Here is a 16,981-nt window from a genome sequence, read left to right on the forward strand (position 1 = left end):
ATATAATATATATATATATATTATATATATAATATTGGTCCAGGGACCAATATTATATATACAATGAGTGTGTGTGTGTGTGTGTGTGTGTGTGTGTGTGTGTGTTCTGAAGAAGAGAGGCAACAATTAGTAGAGAAGAGTATGAAAGAATTTTTGCCCATGTGGTAAACATGATGCTAAGAATAGCCTATGGGTATGAACTTACAGACATTATGAATGACTCAGCTTAGTATCAAGAGAGGGGAATTAACTTCTAAATCTGAAACATAAGCACTTCAGCAGAAGATAAATCGGGAACCAGATATATCAGGAGGAGACTTAACATCAAACTGCCACCTTAAAAAGACAGCCATTGATGTCACCAGGGGGATGGGAGGAGCCACAATGGAAGTGAGGGTTTCTGCCATCCTCCCTGCACATCTGATCACCGTCCCACCCCAGCCTTAACAGCAGTGGCGGCACCAACAACGGCCACTTAGTACTTGCGGTTCTACGTACCACTTACAAGGGCTGAAGCCTTATAACAACCGATGAGGTAGTCCATTGACATTACACCCATTTTATGGATGAGGAAAAACAGGTCAGGGAGCTTAAGTAACTTGCTCAACTTCACACAGGTAACAAGTGACGGTATCACAATTTAAACCCAGATCTGTAAGGATCTAAAGCCCTTATTCCTTACTTCTCCGTTTTACAGTTTCTCACCATCCTTTGAAGAACAAATGTTGATTGATATTGCTCTCAAAGTCCCCGATCGACACCATCGTTTACGTATCAGGGCTTGTGGGAATCTCAGAAGCTGACCGAAATAAAACCTCTGAGACATGACCCTACCCCCCTCAAATGTGAGAAAAAATGATCTTAACGATGATAATGATGATTTTTTATTTGAGGTTTTACAATGCTGACGTCAGCTAAAGTCAAGAACCATTTTTCTGCAAAAAACATATGACTCGTTTTCCTTCTCAATGGGTGGTTGGGAGTTGGATTTAGAGAGAATTCATAAAACGGGAATTATTCTGCGTGCTTCCTTTAAACCTTGTAAGGCAATGGAGTAGGTGGGTAAGAAGAAAGAGCACCGATTATGGGAACAACTTTGGAGTGGTGAGCACAGAATTTACAAAAACAAAAAAGTTGAGTCAGATATTCAAGTTTCTTCGTGCCGTAAAGAGAGGAGGCTCCTGTCTTCCTGAGGTCTTTGATGAAGCTCTGACTCATTGGAGAGTTGAGGTTGAACTTCCTTGCTCTCAGATTTAGTTTCATCAGGAGGCATTTCTGCTTACACAGAATTACCAGGTGAGGAAATCGCCTGGAAAATAAAACATCAGTTTCCAAGAAAAGGATCATCATCTCCCTCTCCTTCCATCCCTTCCTTAATCATCATGATTATCGTCAATAATATGTGTTCACTGATTACTACTATGCTAAAGTTTTATATACATAGTCCTCCCAACCAATGTCAGAAGACAATGAAAATGTTTTCACCTTATAGGTGAGTTACCTAAAATCTAGAAAGAATTCATGGTTTTTCCTGGGTATACAGTTAGAAACTGACAGGTTACATGGAAATTATTGAACTTAATTATATCTGTATAAAAATATGTTAAATATTATTATTAAATTATTATATTGTAGTAACTGTATTATTATTGATATTGTCATTTATTATCACACTAATTATATTACTATAAGATCATACTGTGATGTTATAAATGTATTGAATATTATTTTAAATATATTGGTTCCGGTTAGATTTTCACATCAGAATCCTTTTCCAGCCTTCATTCCATCCCTCACTTTCATACAATCTCTAACTCCAGGGACCCCACAAATCCTTACTACATAAAATATCTTTTCAACTCTAGAAGTCGGAGAGAACCTTAAACCTTAGCAGACCATGTGAATTATTAGTCATGGAAACAAACTCACCTTTCTGGAATTACATGCGTTTTCTGCACACCACATGGCTGAAACAGAGATGCTGATGCATAATTCCAGCAACGTAAGGATGAGCATTAGAGACATGATGCCCTAGGAGATATGATGCCTCATATGACACATAGTACAAACATTCAGAGGGAAAACATGTTATCAAGAAACCAAATATAACATCTCCCTCCTTTAAAACAGAACAAAGTGAACCATAGATTAGGTTTAAGACACAGGCACACACCAACATTCTTTAAGAGACACCTCATCAACCTAAAAACATAGAAACCGGGGCCTGGGGGGCTCAGTTGGTTAAGTGTCTGACTCTTGATTTTGGCTCAGGTCATGATCTCACGGTTCGTGGGATCAAGCCCCATGTTGGACTCTCTGCTGACAGCATTGCCCTGGTTGGGATTCTCTCTCTCCCTCTCTCTCTCTGCCTCTCCCCTGCGTACCCTCTCTCTCTCTCTCAAAATAAATAAATAAACTTTAAAAATAAGTAAATAATGGGGCACCTGGGTGGCTCAGTCGGTTGAGCGTCTGACTTCGGCCCAGGTCATGATCTCGTGGTCTGTGGGTTCGAGCCCCACATCGGGCTCTGTGCTGACAGCTCGGAGCCCGGAGCCTGTTTCAGATTCTGTGTCTCCCTCTCTCTCTGACCCTCCCCTGTTCATGCTCTGTCTCTCTCTGTCTCAAAAATAAATAAACATTAAAAAAAATTTTTTTAAATAAGTAAATAATAAATAGATAAATGGAAAAAATTTACCTGGAGAGAGAGATACATTGCATTTTTTATCAACCACGTGAAGTGGTCACAGCTGAAGAGGCTGTAAAGGCAAAATTCTGATATTCTTGCTAACGTCTAGGAATCTGAGTCATAGCCAACTAAAGAAATGAGTAGGTAGTTCAGAACAATGGACAAAAAAGACCCCCCACCATTTCATTAATGGGATTTTATTAGAAGGTTTATGTGTCTATGCCATCCCTAGAAACTAAACACTAAACTGAAATATTAAACACAAAATTACTAGACTAGCGATCCTGCTATTATCACTGAGGCACCTCGAAGGAGAAGCAAACACAAGATTGCTCCAGAAGGAAAATACTACAAAACCCACCTGAAAACGACAACAACAACAACAACAACAAAAAACCCAGACCCATAGAAATATAAACTTAGATAATTAACAATACATTTCAGAAAGAAAAAAAATGAGGCACAAACTTCTTTGCCAGCAAACAGGAGGACTGGGAGTCAGGCAGTAAAAATAGGTCATCAAATAGGTCATCACGGAGAAAAAAGGCAAATTTAAAGGAAAACCTTAATTCTAAATTGACCTCAGAAGAGGGAGAATATCTAACGCAAACAACAACATCATTTGAAAAGTTTCTTAGGGAGCTTCCCTTTAAAAATAATATACCCCCAAAATTCCAACGTGAAGTACCACATTCCAAACTTCGGTGACTCATGATTCAAAAATCCCAGGTCACAGAGAACACTGTAAATCTCCCAAGTCAGTTTTATTAAGTAAGATATGAAATTTAAAAAATTTCATTTAATTTCTCTGGGGAGTGTAATAGTAGCAGCAGCAATAAATACTAATATTATAACACAATGTGCACTGGGTTTTTTTTTTTTTTTTTTTACTGTTTACTTATTTTTGAGAGAGAGAGACAGAGTGTGAGCAGGGGAGGGGCAGAGAGAGAAGGAGACACAGAATCCGAAGCAGGCTCCAGGCTCCGAGCTGTCAGCACAGAGCCCGATGTGGGGCTCGAACTCATGGACCGCGAGATCATGACCTGAGCCGAAGTCGGACACTCAACCAACTGAGCCACCCAGGCGCCCCAATGTGCACTGTTTTAATTGCTCATCAAATATGAACTTGTTTAACCCTTACATCAACCCTGTGAGATTGATACTATTACCATCCTCATATCAAAGATGAGCAAATTGGGGCGCCTGGGTGGCTCGGTCTGTTAGGCATCCGACTTCAGCTCGGGTCACGATCTCACAGTTTGTGGGTTCAAGCTCCGCATCCGGCTCTGTGCTGACAGCTCAGAGCCTGGACCCTGCTTCAGATTCTGTGTCTCCCTCTCTCTCTGCTCCTCCCCTACTCATACTCTGTCTCTCTCTCTCTCTCTCTCTCTCTCAAAAACTAATAATAAAAAAAAAAAGATGAGCACATTGAAACACTATCTAATTTGCCCTTCATTGTAGAGCTAATAAGTGGCAAAGCCCGGATTCAAATCAAGGTAGCATGATACCCGATATGATATTCTTCTGTACATCTGAGATCATTTGGAATATTTTATAATTAAACATAATTTTTGAAAACATACGTTTGATAAGACGTCCATGCAAATGCATAAGTCCAGTGACTGTGAAGACGGACATCCCTTGAGAGAATACTTATTAACTGCTAAATTGATCGAGACCAAAACAAACCCAACTAGAGCAACGGTAGTGCTGGCAATATTCATTCCAAAATTGTGTTCCACCTAAAAAAGAACAGGAATTTTCAATTAATATAGGAAGCACATGCTTCCTTCCTTTGGTAGCAATTCATTTAAACCCCCATCTAAGACCTGCGGGTCTTAAGAAGAACTTTGGTTCTTACTCTGAGGAAAATATAGAGTCCCTGGAGGATTTTGAGCAAGGGGCAATGCAGTTAGATTAATGGGAGCACTGAGGTCTCAAGCAGGACTAGTGTAGACAGGGCCAGCGGTAGAAGCAAGGAACCCGGTTATGAAAGATGGTGTCTGACTGGATGAGAAACAGTCAAAGTCAGATTTAGCTTGAACATAGGGCCAACAGGATGTGTGAATCAATTGGATTCAAGATTGTCAAAGAAAGAGAAGTCAGGGATAATCCTCAGGGTTTGGGCCTGGGAATCTGGAAAGAGGGAGTGCCCATCAGCTGATATGGGGAGGAAATGGAGGGAGAAGGTTGGAGGAGGAAGATTAGGATAGAGTTTGGGAGATTTTAGAACTCTTAAGTGGAAGCAATGAGATCCACCGGCATGTTGCCCAGAGGGAGATCTAGGCTGGAAGTGTTTATTTCAGGGTTGTGGGCATGCAATGTCACTTGAAGCCAGGAGCATGGATGAGGTCACCAAAGGAGTGAGTAGGGCAGGTAACAAGGAATTGAGTTCTGGGGAACCCCAACTTTTGAAGGTCAGAGAGAAGCAAAGGAAAGGAGATTGAGAAGGGGACACTGAAAAGACAAGAGGAAACCAGCTAATGGAAGTGATCTAGAAGCTAAATGAAGAAATTATTGGAAGGAGGAATGAGTGATCCACTGCATACTAAATGCTGCCCATGAATCAAGTTAGATGAGGACCGGGAATTGATCTGTGCGTTGCCAACAGAGAAATCAGTAGTGATCTTAAGGAGAGTGTTTACAAAGATGTAACAGGGAAGAAAATAAAGCCTTATTATAAAACAATGCCCTTCCTGGGTAGATTGGAAGTTCTTACTCGATAGGTAGGGAAGAAAATAAAGCTTTATTGGAAAATAAAGCCCTTACTGGGTAGATTGGAACTGGAGACAGAGTGTAGATAATTCCTTTGAGGAGTTTAACTACAGAAGGAAAAGCAAATTGTGCCCATAGCTATCAGGAGAAAATAAGGTCAAGGTATTTTTTTTCTGCTTAGATTAGTAACTGGATGCTGATAGGCTGATTGAAAAAATCTAGCAGAAAGACATTTAGAGTGATGCACTCAGGTGGGAAAAAAAAAGGAACAGAATCTAGTATTCAAATAGGGATGACAGCTTTGAAGAAAATCAGAGTCACCTACGGTAAGAAGTTAGAATAAAAAACGAATCGGTTCAGACCTGTTCTGTGAAGTGGATGTTAGAGAGGGCATCTGAATGTTCTTTTCTAAGGGCTTGGGTTTCTCAGAATAGGGAGCAAGGTCATCAACAGAGAATAAAGGTAAAAGAAAAGGGATTGGTGTTCAAGGTGGCCATCCATGGAGAAGGCAGAGTGAATGAGCTAGGAAAGGCGTGTAGCTGGCAGAGAGATGATTTAGTGAGAACACATAACAGGGACTTATGAAGTGTATAAGGAATCACTAAAGGAATAGAACTTTTGGCTTTTGGGTGTGGACTTAGTGGTGGGAAAGGGTACACTCAAAGTAGTTAGAATTAGTCAAGTTTCACAACACACAAAAATCAAGAAGCCTTTTTCTGAGCTTCAGATTCATCAAATATTCAAAGTAACCATCCCAGGAATCATTCACAATCTCCATGATTTTCTGATAATTTACCATCTGAATGCCTTAAGAGAATTTTCTTGTGCATTACACAAGACTCGGTGTCTCAGTTGAATTCACCAACCTCTACTCTCTTGTTATTAATGGGTAACTTATTTCTAGTTCCACAATCATAGGTATACAGGAAGAACTGCCACTTACCAACTTTTTTGTGGGCTTTCTCCCAGCTGCAACAGACAAGGATCCTGAAACAATAAACTGTTTAAACACAGGAAATGAAACAGATAAGAGAACATTAAGTCTCAACCATTTTCATTTTGTCCTCCGTCAATTAGTAGATATCTAGCAATGGTTGCATAAAATTTCTTTCTAAAATTCACACTCTATCACAGAGAATTATATTCGATGTTGCTCATCATTTCGTATGAATAAAATTTTTAATTAGTTAAAATTTTGAGCAAACATGTGATATTTTATTACATCTGTTTTTATACATTATATGAGCGTGCATACTTTAAAAACATAAGATAAAGACATATATGTAATGCGATATAATTATCTTTATGCTTATACTTATATTAAATGTAAATAATATTTATTTACATACACATGCATATATAACGTCATGCTCATATTCTGACTCAAGCTTCAGATGAGGGTTTGATTTATTGGATTAGATGTTCTGAAAGAACTTCAGCTAGTCTGTCTACATTGCTATACCTACTCATTTTAAATGATTATTTTGATAAGCTATTATTTTCATGACTCTAATTTTATAAAGTGAATTCTCTACAAGTTGATGGCTTTCTCAAAATTTCATGCTGTTTTATACCCCACAAATTCTTACAACAATTTGCTGAGCCACGCCTATGGTTTGAGGGCAAAGTTGCCAAAATCATGGAGAGCAAGAGCTGGCTCCATAGATTCAATTCTCGAATATTCTGCCTGAACACAAAGGAACAGGCTTCGGATTCCACGTCAAATAACAAGATGGTTATCACGAGAAAGTTCAGGGTCACTAGAGCTTTATGGTCGAGAGCATATGCACCCTGACCCTATCTTCAGCTTGTATTCATTCAGTCACCTAGGCTCAGTTTTTGCCTACTTCTTTTTCTGTAAAATAGAGATGTGCATATCCCCATGTTAATATTACTGACCTTATAGCTATATGGGGATGGAATGAAATGATACATGATGAGGTCTTGGAAATTGGCCTGGCACACCTAAAGCACTTGTATTATTAACAATAGCTAAGGTTTTTATGTATTTTTTTCCCCATTTAAAAATGGCCCAAAAAGAGGGCCCCCATGTTATTTCTACTATCTTACTGAAGAAACTAAAGGGTAAGAGCTTAGATATTTTTCTCAAAGGTCAATAAGGATGGGTAAGAGGAAGATTGGTTCATAGAAGGAATCACACGGTCAATAAACAGCAGGGCCCGTATACAGAGGGAAGGGGAGGGAGACAGGGGTGTAGTTGCAGGTAAGGCCAGATAATGTCGTGGATCTTAGACTTTACTCCATCAGCGATAGACAGAGCCGGGGCAAAGCTTCCAGCGATGGGAATCCAATGGTCAGATTTGAACCTTCATGCTGAGGATGCTTTCAAAGAATGAGCTCTGGCTTCCTGACCACATTTTTCCAACATACTGACCCCAGCTTTCTGAGAAAAGAAAACTCTTTCCTGATGGAATAACTGAAACACTTCACCATCCTCTGTTCTACAATATGGAAGTTTTCCATTTAGATAGTCAGGATTCATTATGCAGAGAAAATGTGTACTTCAGGTTTTCTAGAAAAATTCAGACTCCAAGTATTTCATCAAAATGATAGTAGGAACTATCTAAAAATTTCAGAAATGTTAAATCCAAATTACGTGTTTTATACTGCATCCAGAAACTGAATGTCATCTTTTGTCAGCATATGAGATTGTTGACAAATTATGAGCAATTTTGTTTTAAAGAAGATCTGAAGGTCGATGATTCTGAAAAACTAAACTCATGAATAAATTAGAGCCCCAGATTTGCTATAAATTTATATCTTCTTCTTTGCCAATTACATGTTCCATTTACTATTTTCAACTAAACTTGCCCATCTTGGATTTCATGGTAGTCTGAGACCGAACACTTATAAATTCTCAAAGGTCTAACACCAGAATAGACAAGAAAAAAAAAAACAAAAAAATTAGTGTCTGATTAGCAAATAGTTCCAACTAATTATCTTTTTAAAAAGAAAACATCAGGTAGTTGATAATCAAATAACAAATTTATTTATTCAAATAAATTTTAAAACCACCTAGAACCAAAGCCTATTTTATTGGTTCTGTTTTGACTCAAATAGGGGAAATCAGTCTTCTGATTTCCAGACTGTAATCAGCAGGCGAATCTCTTATCTCCCAAACCAGGACTCTCTTGACTGCACAAGACAATTCACCAATACTCATTTTTCATTTGATTTTCTTAGCATCCATAAATGTAATAGCTGGATTTAATGCATGAATACATCAAGTTAATGTTTGAGACTTAATTTGTACTCAGCAAATGTGATTTCTCTTACTCAGGAAGGCACTTTGTTTTTAAAAGTTGTGTAAGGAATTACAAATCAAACCCACAGCATGCAATCTCCAAATAACCTAAAAACAACACTTTAATAATCTAACACATTTCTAGCAGTGGTATCTAAGAAATGATCTATGGTCAGGGGAACATGAATACGCACAAAAACAGCACCCCATAGTGGGTAGCCTGTGTAGAAGACCAAGAAAAACGGGCGGAAGGGGCGAAATATGCTTTGTAAGGCACCTAGAAAAACACCCAGAGCCAGAATTGTTGCTCCATTCATGATCTGGACGGCCTATAAGAAGGAAAAAAGAAAAAAAAAAAGCATAATGGTCATGTACTAGTGTCCATGAAGAAGAGACCATTTGAATTTTCTTCAGAAAGGAGATATCATTGCTGGTAATGATGACAATGTCAAGCTTAACTGGGCAAAGCCTTATTCTGGGAGGTTTTTGTTCTATGCCATTCCCACAGATCCCAATGACAGCCCTTCATCACCACGTCTCTCCCTCCTCCTGTCCATTCTCACAAACTCCTTCCAGACAGTGGTAGAAAAGTAGAGGCAATATGGCTGGCAACACAGACGGGGTCAAATATCTTCCTAGCACACCTTGGGGCCATAGTATGATGAAGGCACTCAGACATTAAACAGCAGTTCATCCAAGCTTTCGTCAATCCAATTTTTAGATCTAAAATACGGAAGGCATTCATAAGAACTCAGCCTCCCGAGGTGGTGGTCAGACTGGAGTCCATTCTCCAATGCTGACAGGACAGTTCCTACTCCCCAGGTCTAAAATGGGTCCCAGTCTTTTCTTAAAGAAGCAACATTATTGACTTAGTGATGAATAATTCAGAAATCTCTCCTGATGAGGATAGACAAGGTTTTCCACATGCTATTTATTTTCTTCTGTCTTAAACCAATTTGTAAACTAAAGATGACCTACCCCAAGGGCCTGTAACTTCTCCTTCTGGTGATTTTGTGATCCATTAATGGGCTGGTAGACAGAGTTATTCACCACCTCTGGCTCCACCTGGCTTGCTGGGGTACCACCTGCTGAGGCTGCCTCCAGTTCTGCATTCTCATCTCCTCGGGAGGCCATCTGGGGTTATTGATGGCTATCACAGAAAAGAAATCCAAAGGTTTGATGTTTTCCCTTTCCCCACCAGCTACAATTTTTTGAGTGCAACAGAAGGGTTCATTTCCGTCCATACATCAAAATGACTCTCCACAAATGGAGCATCAATTTACATTGTTCAATTTCATTTTGTCTTGGAGTAGTAGACACCATCAAACTACTGTAGTAAGTCTGAGTGCCTCACATAACTTTGAAACAGTGAAGTGTGATTCCTTTCTCATTTTTATATGTATGTATACATTACATAGCCCCTCTTCAAATCAATTCTGGACAACCAGACAGATGGTTTCACTGAAAGTTGATCTCTTGGTTGAGGAAAATGACTTTGGTCACCTCCCTATAATAACAAGAGGTATAATTTATTGAGTTGCTCCTACATGCCAGGTACTGTCTGGTTGCTGTGACCGTGTTAACATATTTAATCCTCCCAACAATCTATGTTGCGATATTATTATTCCGATTTTAAAGATGAAAAAATTGAGGCATAGAGAGGTCAGATAACTTACCCACACTTAACACAGCTCATAACTGAGTTCAGCTCTATTAGGGACATTCTACTTTAAGGTCGAACATTTTTTAATCGTTATGCTATATAGTACTATATGGAAGATACCGTTCTGGGTCACCGTTCGGTACAGCGGAAAGAGTTTAAGCACCGTGGAAGAGACGAATCTAAATCCAAATTTGGCCACTTATTAGTTGTGTGATCTAGTAATGGGAGCCTCAGTGTTCACATATGTAAAATGAAAATAATTTTAATTTCATATTAACATGGCAAGAGGCAACTTTGATAAGGTCTGAAGTCCCTAACCTAATAGACAGTTGGTAAATGTTAACTTTAACTCATACTCTGCCTTGTGGCAAAAAAAAAAAAAAAAAAAAAGACTCAAAGTATTGTATATAAGGTTCACCAAACAACCACCTCAATCATTACACCTAAAAAAGATGTGTCGCTAAAATATACACTGGGGGCGCCTGAGTGGCTCAGTTGGTTAAATGTCTGACTCGCTTTCAGCTCAGATCACCATCTCATGGTTCATGAGTTCAAGCCCCACATCAAGCTCTGCACTTTCAGTGACTTGGGATTCTCTCTCTCTCTCTCTCTCTCAGAATAAATAAATAAACAAAATTAAATATATATATATACACACACACACACAGTATGTTCAATCTTGAGCAATATAACTTCCTAGTGGGAAAACTGATAAAGGGAAACTTGTTTCAGATGGAGTCAGGACGCCACAACAGGGGCTTCTCGTGCCCTGTCCCTCCTCCTCAGTTGTAGACCCAACAGGAAGAGAAGCACTTGGCATCTTCCAAGTCAATACCACTTTACTATCCCAGAGAAGAGCAGCCCAGCCAACAAGAGGCTGTCACAACTAAAAGCTACTCTATTTCCAAGTCCCAGTCTGCTGCAAGGGACTTTTTGGGTATAACAGTAACTCCTAATTCCCCTCTTTCCCTCTATAAAAGAGCAGTTCCTTCTCTTTGTTGTCTGGACTCACATATGATTTTGTGTTAGCTTGCTTGTCCCAAATTGCAATTCTCTACTCTTCCTGAATAAACCCATTTTTGCTAGTAAAATAACTGATAACAGGCTTCTCCAACACAAAGTGATTGCAAGATGCTTCTCTGCTTTTACAACTGATGAGGTGGACAGTAGGAGATTAACCACAGGGGCACCTGGGTGGCTCAGTCGGTTAAGCGTCTGACTCTTGATTTTGGCTCAGGTCACAATCTCACAGTTTATGAGTTCAAGCCCCACATCGGGCTCTGTGCTGACAGTGCAGAGCCTGCTTGGGATTCTCTCTACCCCTACTCCACTTGCTCTCTGTCTCTCTCAAAATAAATAAATAAGCTTAAAAAAGCTTTTTTTTTAAAGAAAAAAGAGATTAACTACAAACCCATTATATACTGCTGAATTCTGCCAAAACTGTTGACTTTGAGTTTAGAATGGTTTCTTACTTTCTACTTTTTGTTGCAAATTGTACGGCAGATCTATTGTTCTAATAATTTCACTCACTTTTATCAGATTAGATCCATGCTGCTTCCTTTCAGGATAAGGTTTACCTTTCCAGTTCTCTATCATAAAGGCTATGTGTCATGCTTATTTATTCACAAAGGCACTAAGAAGGTGAAAGTCAGAACACATTCTATCTTTAACTTTATCACATTGAAAATTGCTATTTTACCTCTCATCAAAATGTCCTGCCAATACTGATTTCCATGCTAGCATTTAGGTACACGCTCTGTTTAAACACTGATAAATACAGAATGACAAGGAACCCTTACCTTCCATGTTCAATACTATGCATGGAATCCAAGAAGGAGGAAATATCAAAAGTTGACGGCAAAGTCTGTTTTAATAAATGCCTGATGTAATCCTGGTCAGGATGTATAATAATAAGAATGGCCAAACAGGGCCACCTGAGTGGCTCAGTCGGTTAAGCGTCTGACTTCAGCTCAGGTCATGATCTCGAGATCCATGAGTTCGAGCCCCACATCAGGCCCTTGCTGACAACTCAGAGCCTGGAGCCTGCTTTGGATTCTGTGTCTTCCTCTCCCTCCGCCCCTCCCCTGCTCGTGCTCTGTCTCTCTCACTCTCAAAAATAAACAAACGTAAAACAAAAGTTTTTTAATCCCCTCAAATCCCTCTCTCATCTATGTTGAACATCACCTTGCAAAGCTCAGGCTTAACATTTATCCATTGGGAAATATGTATATATATACATTTTTTTAAAGATTTTATTCTTTTTTAAGTGATCTCCACACCCAACATGGGGCCCAGATTCACCACCTCAAGATCAAGAGTTGCATGCTTCACTGACAGCCAACCACATGCCCTGGGAAATACAACTATATTTTACACAAGATATCTACCTCGCTAAAATGTATTAATGTGGAGCGCAGTGCTCCTTCATGATCAGATACCTGCTTGCCTGTTAGTCCAGCTTCACGCCTCCCCCTCCCTATCTCACAGCTCTGTCCAGCCATGTTTTATTTCTTTTAATGCCCCCCAAGCATCAAGTTCTCAAAAGTCTTCAACTCTCCTTCTCAGTATTATTCCTCTCTTCCTGAAACACGTTTTCCCTCAAGCTCCACCTAGAAAATTTCTGCTCTTCTTCCAGACTGACTCTCAGTCCACATGCCACACTTTCCTGAGGGAAGCCATCTTGAGTCCTGGCCGGGTCTGGAGGAAGCCTCCCCTTTATTACCTCAGAACGCCCTGCCCTCTGCTTCCCTTTTCCTACTACTTACGTATCTGAACCTCAACTGACTGGATGTTCACCTGTACCTGATGTCTTCCCATCCTGGTAACCCCAGGGCCTAGATCTGTGTCTGTCACATGCTGCGCACTCAGCGAATACATGCTTAATAAATAAATGAACTTTTGGTCCCGCTTGATGTAGCCATGCCTTATGAATGATAATGTGAAATATGTTTGTGAGGATTGGAGCCTCTCATACAGAGAAACTCCCGAGTAGTTCTGGAAGGAGGAAATCTATCATTTATTTTTTAAGTTTATTTATTTGTTTTTCTTGAGAGAGAGAAAGCTGGAGTGGGGGAGAATCAGAGAGAGAGAGGAGAGAGCAAGAATCCCACACAGGCTCCACACCAAGAACGCAGAGCCCAATGCAGGGCTCAAACCCACAAACCACAGGGTCATGACCTGAGCCAAATTCAAGAGTCAGATGCTTAATTGACTGAGCCACCCAGGCACCCCTCTAGCCACATCATTTGACTTTTTTATTTTGTTATTTTGTTTATTTATTTATTTTGAGAGAGAGAGCACAAGTAGAGGAGGGGCAGAGATGGGAGGGGTGGGGGGAGAGAATCCCAAGCAGGCTCGTGCTGTTTGCGCTAAGGCCAATGTGGGGCTTGAACTCATGAACCATGAAATCATGACCTAGGCTGAAACCAAGAGTCAGATGCTGAACCAACTCAGCCACCCAGGTACCTCTTGATTTTTTAAAATAACTATAAATGGGGCACCTGTGTGGCTCAGTCGGTTAAGCCTCTGACTTCAGCTCAGGTCATGCTCTCATCGTTCATGGGTTCAAGCCCCATGTTGTGCTCTGGGCTGACGGCCCAGAGCCTGGAGCCTGCTTCAGATCCTGTGTCTCAGTCTCTCTCTGCCCCTCCCCTGCTCACACTCTGTCTCTCTCTCTCTCTCTCTCTCTCTCTCTCTCTCTCTCAAAGGTAAATAAACATTAAAGAATAAATAAATAAAAATAAAATAACTATACATATCAGGGAGAATTTTCAGGCTTCAGGCAAAATAAACTATGTTCAATAATGTGGTCAATTGAGCTTGTTTTTTTTAATGGGAGAAGTGTAGATTTCCCGAGAACCCATTAAGTTCACCTATCTGGCTTTTAGTGTGTGTCAGGCATTGCACTAAATGCTTTACCCATTTAACCACCATATGTCTCACACATCCATATAAATAGGTACTGCTGCTATGATCCTTTCCATTTTGCAGGCGAGAAAGTGGAACACCAGGAGACTTAAGTAATTTGCCAAAACCCACAAGGCCAGCAATTTCAGGAGCTGGAGACCCGAACCTGGCAATCTGGCTTTCAGAGTATCGTTACCATCCCTCTGAGCTCATGCAGAAACTCACTTACTAAATCCTTACTTCAGGTGTCCAGACCATCCCTCATTCCCACAGCCGGGAGCCGAATTTGGAGGCAGCCACTTGGATTATATATATCTAAGAGGTGTGTGTGTGTGTGTGTGTGTGTGTGTGTGTGTGTGTGTGTGTAGGTGGTGTCCACGCCCGTGTCTTTCCAAAGAAATAACTAGACAATTATGTCTAACATTTTGAACACCAGAGGAACAATCAGACTCTAAGGGGAAGCCATGCTCGCAGCTGACAGTTCCAAATCTCTACGTGACAACCAACCAGAACACTCTGCAGACATCCTCACGGCCCACTGACTCTCCTGGGTGGCACCCAGGAGACAAGAAAAAAGGGGGCTTTCTCTGAAGAGCGAATCTGTAGGGTTTACCTTGGAGGCTTCAAGCGTTGGAAGACGTCTTCCCTCTGAAGCCGAGTAGGAGACTCTCAGTAATGACAGCGACGGTGTCCTTTCTGGAAAACTGCAGCCTCTTCGGACTCAGGCTTAACGTACCTTTGCCTGAGGCAACACTCTAGGGGAGTCGGTGAAAATGTGGTGCTGGCTGACTGAAGAGTGTGCCAACCACACGGGCACCTGGGACGACTCTGCTTTCACTGCGCGTCCCCAAGGCTTGCCGTTGATTAGGAAACTGGCAGCAGGAGTAACCGTCTGCTGGCCCTGTGACATTGCTTAACATATGGTTGGACCAAGAAATGCAAGCAGGAAGTACAGGGAGATGGGTGGGAAAGCACTGTGGGATGGGGGGTGTCGAACAATCACTTTCCCAGTAAGAAAAGAACGAAGTCAGATGGTAAGAGCAGCGTCTGGAGGGGGGAGGGTGGTCACACGCATCCTTACGTTCAATTCTCACAGGCTTAGACAGGCTGGTTCGTCTGCCAACGTCAAAGATACAAAAATTAGGGGCGCCTGGGTGGCGCAGTCGGTTAAGCGTCCGACTTCAGCCAGGTCACGATCTCGCGGTCCGGGAGTTCGAGCCCCGCGTCAGGCTCTGGGCTGATGGCTCAGAGCCTGGAGCCTGTTTCTGTTTCTGTGTCTCCCTCTCTCTCTGCCCCTCCCCCGTTCATGCTCTGCCTCTCTCTGTCCCAAAAATAAATAAACGTTGAAAAAAAAAATTAAAAAAAAAAAAAAAAGATACAAAAATTAGGCAAATTGTAGTTTAATGGCATTGAATGATTGCTGCGTACCAGTCATCACTCTAAATGCCCTGCGCGCATTAACTCACTTCAGCCTCACGATGACTCCAGGCCAGGGTATAACAGGTAACCCAATCTCACAGAAGAGAAAACTATGGCATAGAAACGTTAACCAGCTTTCCTAACCGGAGCCAGTGCTCGGCCAAGCTGTGTGCAAACCTCAAGCTCTGGGTAGGGTGAGGTCAGGGTCATGCCTGCTACTCCCAGTATGATTTGTAAATAATGATGCCTCTTGGGGTGCCTGGGTGGCTCAGTCGGATAAGCATCTGAGGTCAGCTCAGGTCATGATCTCATGGTTTGTGCGTTTGAGCCTCACGTCGGGCTCTGTGCTGACAATGCGGAGCCTGCTTGGGATTCTTTCTCTCTCTCTCTCTCTTTCTCCCTTTCTCTCTCTGCCCCTCCCTCACTTGCTCTCTCTCTCTCTCTCTCAAAATAAATAAAGTTGAAAATAAATAAAGAGGGGCACCTGGGTGGCTCTGTCAGTTAAGTGTCCGACTTCAGCTCGGGTCATGATCTTGAGGTTTGTGAGTTCAAGCCCCGTGTCAGGCTCCATGCTGACAGCTCGGGGCCTGGAGCCAGCTTCAGATTGTGTCTCCCTCTCCCTCTCCCCCTCCCCCGCTCATTCTCTGTCTCTGTGTCTCGAAAATAAATATACATTTCCTTAAATTTAATAAACAAATTAATTAATTAATAAAGCCTCTCCTCACTTTCAAAAGTACCCCAGCTCAGAAGATACATTATTGGGAAAATGAATAAAAAGAAACCTCGTTTGTGAAAATGGTGTTGGGAAGCCAAAAGCAGGCAGCTCTCATGCCCTACTGCTTCCCCGGAATGGCAGAGCCCACAGGAAGAGACCTCCCTTCTCAATCCATACTATTTTGCCTTCTTTAATACCCAGCAGAAGGAAGAAAGGTGTTTCTCACCTCACCACCTTCTCCTGGCAACAGCCCAGCCAATGAGAGACAGTCACACTCAGCCAACAAGGAGCCCCTACACTTAGAATTCCCTTTTTCCCCCAATGGACTTTTTGTTTCTAACAGCCCTCCCCAGCTCCACCCCTTTCTCGATAAAAGAGTGGTCCTCCCCTTCCTTTTGAGGATTTTCCTATGGTTTGCTGTAGCTTGCTTTTGTCATGTTGCAATTCCCTACTATTCCTGCACCAACCCATTTTTGCTGGTGAAATGACTGGCAGTTTTATTTTTAGGCTTAACATTCCACAATCGTCCTAAATAAATAAAGTGCCCTTAAATAGATGATGGGAAGATCAGAGCCAAGAGGCAGTAGGGCAATAAATCACATGTGGAGATTC

General features: G+C 41.3%; 1 protein-coding gene across 2 annotated transcripts; it reads right to left on the reverse strand.

Moving 5' to 3' along the window:
* Positions 1–871: 871 nt before the first annotated feature.
* Positions 872–15,348, reverse strand: LOC112852148 (membrane-spanning 4-domains subfamily A member 3-like). Of its 2 annotated transcripts, XM_025915644.2 has the most exons (7): positions 14,849–15,139; positions 9,645–9,816; positions 8,861–8,995; positions 6,345–6,401; positions 4,270–4,428; positions 1,930–2,031; positions 872–1,309 (listed from the first exon to the last, which is right to left on the reverse strand). In XM_025915644.2, the coding sequence occupies exons 2-7, from the start codon at positions 9,798–9,800 to the stop codon at positions 1,280–1,282; spliced, it is 639 nt and encodes a 212-aa protein (XP_025771429.1). In that variant the 5' UTR covers positions 9,801–9,816; positions 14,849–15,139; the 3' UTR covers positions 872–1,279. The 2 variants fall into 2 exon arrangements, with proteins under 2 accessions (XP_025771429.1, XP_086533438.1); XM_086677312.1 differs by lacking the exon at positions 8,861–8,995 and having other exon boundaries at positions 14,849–15,348.
* Positions 15,349–16,981: the final 1,633 nt, after the last annotated feature.

Source organism: Puma concolor, chromosome D1 (genome assembly GCF_028749965.1).
Source record: "Puma concolor isolate L17-30 chromosome D1, mPumCon1.1.hap2, whole genome shotgun sequence".
Classification (NCBI taxonomy): domain Eukaryota; kingdom Metazoa; phylum Chordata; class Mammalia; order Carnivora; family Felidae; genus Puma; species Puma concolor.